At 39.7% G+C, this 12341-nt stretch overlaps 1 protein-coding gene across 1 annotated transcript in view; it reads left to right on the forward strand.

Moving 5' to 3' along the window:
- FBLN2 (fibulin 2) overlaps positions 1-12341 on the forward strand; it is a 210378-nt gene that overhangs the window by 131756 nt on the left and 66281 nt on the right. The window contains 1 exon segment of the mRNA XM_054976283.1: positions 7727-7913. Within this exon segment, the coding sequence (XP_054832258.1) occupies positions 7727-7913 (187 nt within the window).

The raw sequence follows: 12341 nt of genomic DNA on the forward strand, positions 1-12341 counted from the left end.
AACTCAAAAAAGAGCTTTGGTAATAGTCCTCTTTTCTTTTGTGCCATTGTAATCTTTTTATCCAGTTCCAAGTCTGTCACTCCATTGAAGTCTCCAGCAAGAATTATCTGATCATATGAAAGATCGTCTAAATGCTTCCTCAAATCCTCAAAGAAGCTCTCTTTTGCACCATTGGGTGCGTAAATTCCGACTACCAACACTCTCTTTAGGTTCCAAGTACATTCCACTGCTACAAATCTGGCTTCCACATCTTTCATTATGAATTTTGGTTGTAGCTCCTCTTTTACATACAACACCACTCCTCTTTTTTTCTTACTTGAGGCCGCTACAAAGTCCTTGCCCAATTTTCCCAGTTTTAAATATTTTACATCCTGTTTTCGAATATGAGTCTCTTGCAAACAAACAATATCGCATTTTTGTTTTAGTAGCCAGTGAAAAATATTTTTCCTCTTATTCGGTGAATTTAGTCCATTTACATTCCAAGATAATACTTTACACTCCATATTCATAATCTTGTTGGTAAGTCTTTTTCATTGTCCCTTATAAATCGCTCCATCTCCCGCTCAGATCTGATACGCTTTTTGGCACCTCCAAATTCAAAGGACAAACCCTCTGGGAGCTCCCATCTGTACCTAATTTTCATGCCCTTCAACATCTGGATTAGCGCTTAATATTTTTTCCGATCTAGTAACACTGATCTGGGTAGTTCCTTCATTATAATGATTGTCTTGCCATCGATCTCCAATGGATCTTGAAACTGTTTAGTCACAATCTTCTCTTTCATATTTCTTGTTGTAAATTGTACAATCACATCTCTTGGTACTTTCCTCTGGGTTGCAATTCTCGAATTCACGCGATATGCCACATCAAGGATAGCCACAACTTCCTCCTCCTCCTTCCCCAGGTATTCAGCTAACACCTCAGTCATCTGTTCTTGCGCTGTCTTTCCTTCTATCTCCGGCAAACCGCGAAATCTGAGCTGCTTTTCCATGTGTTTACTTTCCGCAACCGCCATCCTTCCCCTCATCAGTCTCATCTCCGTTTGTTGCGTGTCTGCTAAGTTCTCCATCGCTCCCTCTACTGTTTTAACTCTCTGCTGCGTCCTTGCAATTCATTTTGTATTGTTTCCATACCTTTCTTCACTTCTGACAGCTCCGATTTTACTTCTGACAGCTCCGATTTTACTGTCTGTTTAACCTCCTTGATCAGCTCCAATTTCATGTCTTTAAATTCTTTTATCACCTCTAAAAGTTTTTTATCCAGGTTTTCTATTGCCGATTGCCACTCTTTTTTCGACATCGTGGGGCTTGCTTTAGCTCGCTCCCATGAGTCCGCTCTCTTCCTTAACTCCGTGGCGTTGAGTTTAGTACCTTTTTTATTTCAAATGTCCCGGTCTTCTTGCATAAATTAATTTTTAAAAAGTCCAAAATGTCGGGCGTCTTTTCTCTATGGTCTCTCTATGATTTTGTAATCCAAAATGGCCTACTTCCTTTTCCGCTGAAGCCGCGACCCTTCCCCTTTCAAAAATGGCGATTCCCTTCTTCCTGCCCTCCAGCAAGGGCCGCTTCTCTCCAGCCACTCTATTGTTGTTACGCACTTCCTGTCTCCCGTCTTCCCACAGCAGATCTCGCGATGGTGTCTTTTTCTCACAGCTCCATAACCGCAAGTATTCAAAACAATAGTCCAATTACTTTAATAACTTCTTTAAACTTAGTCTCTTTTTAAATACAACTTTTGCCGAGTCTTCCCCTCCTTTTCATTGATCTGTTGCAGCTTAAGAATCTACTTTTTTTCCTCTCTATTTTTATCAATCTGTCCCGTATCAGAAGATAGTGATCTTTACCTTCTCTTTCACTTTTCTCGGATTGTAATCACTGTTTCGATTTTAGCTTCTCCTCTCCACTTCTTCCCCCAATCGAAGCTTGGGTATGTAGGTCTTATGCCAGCCGAATTGGCCCCAAAACTGCCGCAGAGATTGTAGCCGACCCGTCGCAGGGTGGGACCTTAAGGATCGGGAGGGGACCCGTTGCGCAGAGCCCCCCCTCGTCCGAGATCAACGCGCCCTAGGGTCTTGAGCGTTCTTTGCCTGCTCTCCGCCTGAGAGCAGTCGGCCGCGGGCTATTTTCACCCCGCCGGCCGCTTAAAACGGCAGTCCGGTCAGCTCCGCAACTGGAGCTGCTTCAGACCTCCATGGATCCCAAAGCGGATTTTGATGCTTTTTTCTCAGCCTTTGTTTTACTTTGTGCTCTTGTCGCCCATGTTTCCACTTTGGGCAATACTGGAATTCATTCTAGAATTCAGTCAATCAACACAGCAGGCTGACATCTTATTTTCTGTGAAGCATCCAATTCCCTTATGTAAGCCTTCCTATTGTGACCCTGATAAGCAGTGAAAATGTTGCAACCAGACCACTGGGCATGCTCTGTGTGAGCAGGATCTTCCTCAGTTATGCTTTCCCCCCCAAGTCCAAGGTGTTTTCCACGTGGTGATAGACTTGTCCAGTTTTCCTGTTGCTGTGGATGCTAAGCTCAGTGGTGACTTGGCTTCCACATTTTTAAAAAAAGTTTCTAGTCCATTTTGTTCTGAAGATATGCCTTTCCCCATATATTTATGCGAGGAAAGGGGCTAGATTTTTTTTTAAAAAAAATAAAAGCTGGAAGTTCACAGAACATGTTACATATTTTGTTATAATGGTATATTGATATAATGCTATTAAATCACTATTTTTTTGAAAAAGGAAAGCCCTTCTGCAGTAGGAACAGGAGTTGGCTACTCTGGGGAAAATGGCTGCTATGTGGGATGGACCAGGAACTTTTCCGCACATGCTGCAGCCCAGGCTTTACTGTGACCTTTTCCAAAACTTCAGAGTAAAGCGGGTTTGAGAAAGATTGGAGAACATTTGGGAAAACCCATGGAGGTTCATGAAAGTGCCATGATGCTGTGGGGAAATAGGGGAAAAAACCCCCACAACTTCTCAGCAGCACTGAACATGAGGTAAATCACGCAGGCGGAAACACCCCAAAAGTTTTTTCTGCTTGATTATTGTTTTGATGTGCCTATGTAGACTTGGAAGGATGCTAGGAAGCTTCAGAGTTAAAAAGTTAATCCTGTACATTTACATTCAGGTGCAAGCAAAGTGATGAACATACATAGATGATGAAATAGGAAAGCATAGTCTGTTAGTCTCTTGCTTTGAAAACCCTGGCAGAGGTCGCCATAAGTCAGCTATGACTTGAAGGCACTTCACACACATAGATGACAGGTATGTATTGCTAGAATGGCATATGGATGGTGTGACTGAGGGAGCAATTTTAATAAAGTCTACTTTGAAGTAAGATTCATTGTATCCAGTTGGACTTACTCCCAAGAAAATGTTCTTAAGATTGCATTCCAAGTCACTTACCATTGACCTTCTTAAGTACGTAGAAATTTTGATTTTTTTAAAGGATAGCTGAGTTTGTCTTATACCTTTCCATAATGACTTGTGTCTGCTAAAGTTCATAGCACTAGAAAACAACTGTCTACCTTCTTTCATTTTTTCTGGTTAAATAAACGATAAACTAAAAATAACAACAAGTTGCATTTATCAAATGGATACAAGGCATGTGTATTTTAATGAATATTTAATATTTTATACAAATTAAAGTATACAGATGAACAACAAAGCATCCAATGCACTCAGAAGATAAAATCCAAAATACAAATACAGGAATGTCTAGGGAAAACTAAAATAAAGTTAACATCTGTTTTCTGAGTTATATAAAGCCATAAAATTACTAAAGGATATATCTGCCTAATTGTGTTTATGAAGGGTTCAGCCTTGATCCTTTGACTTCAATAGAAAGGATCCCAAAAGGGGGATATAAACATGTATTTATTTAAATTTGACATATTTTCAGTTTTTTGAGTACAAATCAGCTTATAGTAAAACCAAATATAACAACATCATTGTAGAACATTAAAGTAGTTTATGAAAAAATACAGATGTATATACTCTTATTAATTTAAAACAAACAAATCTAATCCTAATATCAGAAGTTACGGAGTGAATTCAAAAGCACCTGGAGCAGATGTAACACTGTCTGTTTCTCCACTTTGGCAAGAAAGGAAACTTAGGAATAGCTCCAAAGGTTTCCTAGCATAAGAGTGGCCTATAAAAGACAACCCCCACCCAGCACAGGTATTATAGCTGTTTCTTTGAAAGTGGTTGGAAACACTTCTTCCCTCGTAGATGTAATAATAATTAGCAACAGCCCATTTAACAGCATCTTCAGCAAGTCTTCACCAGCTACCATGATGGATTGATAGGGGCTGAGGGGTCCTATTTTGTGGTGAAGAGCCCAAAACACTTTATCCACATCCTCAGGTGTCAATAATTGAAACTCTTCCAATGCAGGAACAAAAGAGGTGGCTCTGGATGCTTTGATTTAAATATTTTACATCCATTCACCCCATCCAGCTTGGAATAGATACAAGGCTTTTTATCTATAAAGAATTCTGCAAAATTGTCAGTGTGAGCTTCTGATGGCTCCAGTTATCCAGAAGTCTGTGCGCTAGTTTGATGCAGTCTCTTTGCTATTCAGAAAGGATTCATTGGATAACATTGACCATCAGAAATCAATTTACAGAGGCAAGACAGTTGGCTGCTTCGTTTGATGATTCTTACTGCACCAGGCTCAAACCCGGGAAGAAAGGGGAGATATTCTTTATCAAGCCAGGACAATCTTCTAATAGAAATGCAATCCTAAACTGAGTTAATGCTCTTCTAATCCCATTGACTCCATTTTGGATTCTACTGGGAGTCAATTAATTTAATGATAAGAACTAAATGAACTTGGTCCTCTTTGAGGCTTGATTGACTGCCAAGGTCAAATGAAGGAATCTTTAAGAAAGGGAAGAAAGATGACCTGGGAAACTACAGGCCAGTCAGTCTGACTTCTGTTGCTGGGAAGATATTAGAACAAATTTTAAAGGGATCAGTCTGTAAGCATCTGAAGGACCGCTTAGTGATCCAGGGAAGTCAACATGGTTTTGTTCCCAACAGATCTTGTCAGACCAACCTGGTTTCCTTCTTTGATCGAGTGACAAGCTTACTGGATCGTGGAACTCTGTCAATGTGATCTACCTGGATTTCAGTAAAGCTTTTGATAAGGTTCCCCATGACATTCTAATGGGTAAACTGGAAGACTGTGGACTGGACTATAGGACAGTTTGGTGGATAGGGAACTGGTTAGAGGACTGCACCCAAAGAACGTTTCATCAGATTGGAGGCAGGTGTCCAGTGGGGTGCCGCAGGGCTTGGTTTTAGGCCTGGTACTTTTCAATATTTTTATCAATGATCTGAAGGGGTAAACGGGCTACTCATTAAATTTGCTGAGGATACCAAATTGGGAGGAGTGGCAAACACCCAAGAAGATAGAGTTAAAATTCAACAAGACCTGAATACTCTGGAGAAGTGGGCAGTTGTGAACAGGATGCAATTCAACATAGATAAGTGCGCAGAATTACATCTGGGCCACAAAAATGTGAAGCACAAGAGATCTTGGAGTAAGAGTGGACTGTAAACTAAATATGAGCAGTCAGTGTGATACGGTGGCAAAAAAGGCAAACAGTCTTGGGTTGTACCAAAAGGGCCATTGCATCAAAATCACAGGAGGTCATAGTCCCTCCCTATACTGCCTTGGTCAGGCCACACCTGGAGTACTGTGTGCAGTTCTGGAGGCCTCACTTCAAAAAGGATGTGGACAAAATTGAGAGGGTGCAGAAGAGAGCGACGAGAATGATCAGGGGCCTGGAGACTGAGCCCTATGAGGAAAGGCTGAGGGCCTTGGGAATGTTTAGTTTGGAGAAGAGGAGATTGAGGGGGGACATGATTGCTCTCTTTAAATATTTGAAAGGCTGTCATTTGGAGGAGGGCAAGGAGCTGTTCCAGTTGGCAGCAGAGGGTAGAACTTGAAGCAACGGGCTTAAATTACATGCAGAAAGGTACCGGCTGGATATTAGGAAAAACTTTTTCTTGGACAGTAGTTCAAAGGTGGAATCAGCTGCCTATGGAGGTGAGCTCCCCTTCACTGCCAGTTTTCAAGAAGAGGCTAGATGGATATTGGTCAGAGATGCTTTAGGCTCATCCTGCATTGGGCAGGGGGTTGGACTAGAAGGTCTGTATGGCCCCTTCCAACTCTGTGATTCTGTGAACAGAGGTGAGGGTCAACACAATGCATAAGCCCCAACAGTGCTTGCTTCTTTGTAGTTTGTTCAGGAAATATAATGAAAAATTTGGAAAAAACTAACTGCAAATCTCCTTCCATTGTCCCTTGTATGCCATGCATCCAAGTAGATATAATGGGGGAAAGAAATTTAATTCCATTAGGCATTTTAGTTTGTTGGGAAATTATGTGCAGTTCTCTTGTTTGTGGTTTGGTTTAACAATTTGTAAATGGAATCATAAACTGAATGCCTTGAGGGTAACTGTAATTATCCGCAGAGGCAAATTAACTTTCTCAGTAAGAAAGAGCAGTCTATTATATTTGGAGTTGTCAGCTTCTAAAGCATCTTGCAAAATACCTGGGGTGATTGAAATATTTACTAGAAACAGATCAACTGTTGTATGCATTAAGCTGAAATTTGTCACCTATGATCAGGGAATATATTTATGAGGATGGATAACTGACAACCCAAAGCCTTCCCTTGCAAACAAGGGTGATTTTTCTCCCTATAGTCCCATCTCATTGTGCTATTTTGTCTTTTGGAGGAAAAAGCTGCCATTTTTTTTGTTCTGGTGTTAATTCTTGCTGTTTGGGGGAGAGTTGAAGCCAGTTCTTAGCATTTCTATATAACTTTGGCCTGACAGAGAAACAGAAAGCAGCAGAGGGCCATGTAGAGAATAGCAGGATTGATTCTCAATGGTTGACGTTCACTGGAGCAGATTTAATCCCTAACAGCAATAACTCATTAGCAATCTATGACATCACTGATTTCAGGCTTATCTGTCATGTCCAAAGGAAATGGAAATGACAAGTATTAAAAATAAAAGAAAACATTGTCAGAGAGCATACCTAGTCTAAATGCATGCTAGTAAACTGTCAGAAAACATGGATGCACACAGTCTTTTGTGTGGATCTTTCCCCAGGTTCCAGAGGTAGGCTGAAATCTACTTTATGGGGAATCTAAGAAACTGCTTCTGGTTCCAGTGCTTTTCTACATGAAAGCACTTGTATGGGTATTGAAAGATCAAAGGTTTTACTAAGGTGAACAAACAGATATCGAGAAAAATACAATGATGACCTAAGTCCGGCTAATCATAGTGTGGTAAGATATTGCTCTATTTATTTCAGATGTTCTGTTATCCACCCACCTCAGCACAGTAAGACAACCCAGTAAGACAACCTTGCCAATAGATAATAGACCTTCTATATCATAATAGCCTTGTAAAAATGTATGCAAATAAACATAAAACTCTATAAACTAGGTTCAAACCAAAAGCTTCCATCACTATCAGTACAACCTTTCATTTTATATTATAAAACATTGACACATATGGGGGGGGGGCGGGAATACTGTACTTGAGTACTTAACATACCCCTGGCACGGCTGTTCCACATATGTACATAGGTGTTTGCTTTTTACAGTATCTTGTTACAAACCCTCCACGCCTGACAAGCACCTTTTAGAATTTGATAAATTATATTATCATCATTGCATTGATTATAGCCTCTTTCCCTTACAGCAATGTTGTGATTGCTGCTCATTGGGCCTAAGAGTAAAAAATGAAGGTCAAAGGTGTGAGCCCAACCCAAATCTTGGCTACCCCTGCAACCATGTGATGCTTTCTTGCTGTGAAGGAGAAGACCATCTTATTCCTCCTGAGCTAAAAAGGCACCCTGAACCGCTGCCAACAGCAACACCTGAGAAACGTAAGTGCTACATTGTTAGCTACAGGAAGCACAGCAATGGGAGTCATCTCCTTACTCCATAAAGACATGATTCTGGACATATGGAAGGGTCAGACTAAGTGAACCGGTTGCTTTCTCTATTAGTTTGCCAAGAAGTGTAGATGTCTCACACAACTGCTATAGCAATTATTTCACTTCTCACATTTTGATTCTGCTTCTGTGTCTTCTGTGTATTACTTGTTTCAGCATTTGTGAAAAGTGTAACATTTTATCCCGAGATCAAGAAGATTTTAGAAGACACTATTAAACATAGACAGTGTATATATATTTATTTCTTTGAGATACAGAGATGAATGAATTTATTAGCATAAAGTAAAATACTATCCACATAGACTGGGGAACTCAAAATGTGCCAGCAATAAAGTGCTTGTAGAATCCAAGAGGCAATAAACCATCTCCATCTATAGGTACTCTGGGAGATAGACTGTGCATCAAATAGAAAGGCATTAGATATGGAATGTCTGCTGTAATGAAGTTATATTTTGTATTTCGTGATTTTTCTTCACTATGATTGGCAAAGGCAAAAATATTTCCTGCAAACATAACTGAAAATGCTTGCATCTCATTCTCTTACCATCTCTGCTCAGCAGTCTGAGAATGGATCCCACCCACACTGTTTCTACCAAAATTTACCATGCTTTTATTGAGGAGAGGAGTCAGGCAGCATCTCTGTCTGTTTTATCTTTCCCAAGGCTAATAAAGGTACGCTAAATGTTGGTGGTTTAGATTTGTGAAACTGTGTGAATGTAGAAAAGCTAAGTTTCTTCTGCTATTTTCAATTGATGAAATTTTGCAGGAGTGGAGAAATTATATCCCTTCTCCCCTGACATGGCAGCTCAGTTTGAACTGGAGCCCTACGCAGTTGCTATTTGACTTTAAAAAATTCTAGGAAGAGGCAATCACAGGTTTGGTTGGCCAATGAACTATTAAAAAAATACCAATAATATGATTACTGTCGAAGGCTTTCACAGCTGGAGAACGATGGTTGTTGTGGGTTTTCCGGGCTGTATTGCCGTGGTCTTGGCATTGTAGTTCCTGACGTTTTGCCAGCAGCTGTGTCTGGCATCTTCAGAGGTGTAGCACCAAAAGACAGAGATCTCTCAGTGTCACTGTGACACTGAGAGATCTCTGTCTTTTGGTGCTACACCTCTGAAGATGCCAGCCACAGCTGCTGGCGAAACATCAGGAACTACAATGCCAAGACCACGGCAATACAGCCCGGAAAACCCACAACAACCATCAATATGATTACTCACAAAAGTTTTTGCATCAGTTTGAGCAATATATATCACTCGAGAATTATTTGGGGTACCTTGGTCATGTGCAAAAAGCTATCATAAATCAGCTATTATCATGTGTGGATTGTCTACAATAGCTTATGGAAAAACTCCAGATGAAAATGTAATTGACATCCAAGGAATCCTGTTCTCTATGAATGGCACAATAGAACCACTTGAACAAAAAAACTTTGGAATCTTTTGACCTCCTGTTAGAATGACTTGACATAGTAAAAGTATATAGAAGTTGTTTCTGTCTCTTGGGGTTGATCTAGACTAAATTTTCCAGTGGGAAAATGGAAATTCCCTGACTCCGTTTCCACTGCAGGCTGCTGAACCCCATGAAATATTGCTCCTGGGAGACAGGGAATTAGGGCAGCCAGCCTCCAGGTGAAGTCTGGAGATCTGGAATTATAACTATCTCCAGAATACTGAGATCAGTTTCCCCGGAGAAAATGGCTGCTTTTGAGGATGGACCCTACTGCATTATTCTTTGCTGAGGTCCCTCTCCTCCCAAACCCTGCTTCCCTAGGCTCCACCCCCAAATATCCAGGAATTTCCCAAGTCCAAGTTGGCAGCCTTAAGGGAATCCTGAAGAATAACATGCAGCGGAAAGAGGAAATCTATGGAAATTACCCGTTTCATCTGGATCCAACCTACTATCTCCTCAGTGTAGATAAATATGAAAGTAGAACGCCTCCCTGGGATAGCCCTGCCTCCACTGACAGAGACCCTGTGGCAGAATGTGAATAATGCTTTCAAGTGCAGTGTACAAAGAAGTTAACTACTGTTGTATCAAGCAACTGAGTCAGAATTTAAATTCCAAATAAAGTTTATCACTTAAACAAACATAGCAACTGCAGCATCACTAGGTCCAGGCCAAAATCTCCCTCATCTTTCCTGTTTCCTGTCCTGTCAGACTAACAAGTGTTATACTTAAGAACACCACAATTAATTCCCCTCACAGGGGACTCTGCTGTCTCTGATATTTCTTTTCCTCTACTTCACATCTGTCTAAATGATAGTATAGTAATATTTACCTTGCCAATTGGTTAAAACATAAAAGCTGTTATTAAAAAAATCAGTTCATCGATACCACCTTTTCGAGCTAATCCTCTCATATTGTGCATTCCCATTTCCTCTCCTTTGTTCTGTTGATAGCTGTTCCTGTAATTTCTAGTAATTGTAAGCAATTAACAGCACAGCTAGTGGAAGACTGAAGCATTAGTACATGGCTGCATGGTACCCTTTAAATAGCCAGTGCCTTAGGCAAATATACTTTTATCTTATGGGTGGGTCAACCTAGGATAAAACATGTGATAGAAAGGCTGAAAGATGATATCACTTCAAGTGGTATTATCTCTGCACTAGTTGTTTGCAGATTTCCATGTAGATTACAAACATTTCCCCTCTCCAGTTCTCTTACCTTCAGGGTGTTTCTGTTTGTAACTGTGGAATTGTTTTATTTTACTTTATTATGCCATAAATTATGCTTTTAGACATCATAAAGTAATTAATGCAGCATGCTATTATTTTTATGTCTAATTAGCTTTTACATAAAACAGAGCATGGCAATATAGTATTGCACAGTCCGTGGCAGGCAATAACGTAGTAAAGAGAGACATATATTTAATTAAAATCTTTTTTTATGAAGGAGGCAAAATTGAAATTCTTATAGATTCATAATGAAACCCTTCAAAATGTATAGTGTTGTTTTATAAAACATGCATCTATTAGGAAAAACAAGGCTTAAATGAATGACTAGAAATTCTTTAGTGAAGAGAAACAAACCATGCTAGGTTGTAAAATCTGCAACAAAAAGCTTGTGCAACTTTAAAGTTACTGGCATGTTGAAGGGTTTTTTTTTTTTTGGTGTGGCAACAGCCTACTTCATTGGATGCATAAAAAGAACTACCAGGGAATTGTTTTTCATGTGGACTGAAAACAAAAATAGCAAGGAAATAACTAAGCAAAGCTTGTTTATTAGTGTTATAAACATATTCATTATTACAATATGTAGCTAAATTGGAGACATATTCTAATAAAAGAAACAATTGTGATTCTTTAAACTCTGAGAGGCATAATTATATTAATGAATTCCAACCCTGATTGTCTTTGAAATTTCTTTTTAAATAGACATCGTTAGGTTAGGTCACAGACTGTCTGGGTAGAGTGAAATGTTCCCATTTTAAATAGCTAATTTGAGATTATTTATCTTTAGGAAATGCACTGTGTTGACCCAATGAAAAACACCAAAGGGCAAGGGATGATGTGTTGCTCTTCAGGTTTACATTCTAAAAATCTATACAGTATTTATACTCAAAAGGATCTCTTTTTGCCAGTTTCCTCTTACATGATCACCAGTTATGATTTTGGCACCACCACAAAGCAAAATATATCAAAATGTAATGTTTTTATATATCTAACCTTGGAGAATAAATCCATGTGGTGCTCGTTCAGAGTGTTTCATTGTTCACTGATATATACATACGTAGTGCTAAAAGGTAGTAAAAGTAACATGGATGGGGTTTTTCTGGAACTAGAAATTGACCTCAACCCTCGGGCAGGGGAACTCTCTCACATAAAAGGGTGTGAGAGAACAGGATGTCTAATACCCATGATCTTGTAGTGAGATGCTGAAGTCTTGTACAAATGTGAGGATTCTCACAAATTTGGCCATATTTGACTAGAGCTTTCTTCATAAAGAGAGAAAGGAGAAATGGATGGAGATTCTTGGAACACCCCCTCTCCATCTACCCCTTTTTTTGCTTTCTGCCTATAATCATCTTTAAGTGTTACGTGCTGGATGAAAATATTGTTATTTACCTAGACATCTGGTATTTAGTTTTTTAAAAATTTGGTTGCCTAAAGAGCCTGTCTCATAGACTCAGTGACAGACTATTAGTTCTTGTCATGAAAGGAAGGGTAACTATGATCAGCAGGCACTTGCGATGGCTATTAACTAGATTGTATCGTGACACAGAAGTGAAAATCAGATGTAGCCCTGAAGGCCAGACTACAGATCCCATCCCAACCTCTAAAGGTGTCCAACAAGGTTCTCTTTTATGCCCCTATTTATTCAATCTTTACATCAATGATATCGTTAAAGCAT

This window comes from Eublepharis macularius, chromosome 4, assembly GCF_028583425.1.
Source record: "Eublepharis macularius isolate TG4126 chromosome 4, MPM_Emac_v1.0, whole genome shotgun sequence".
Classification (NCBI taxonomy): Eukaryota; Metazoa; Chordata; class Lepidosauria; order Squamata; family Eublepharidae; genus Eublepharis; species Eublepharis macularius.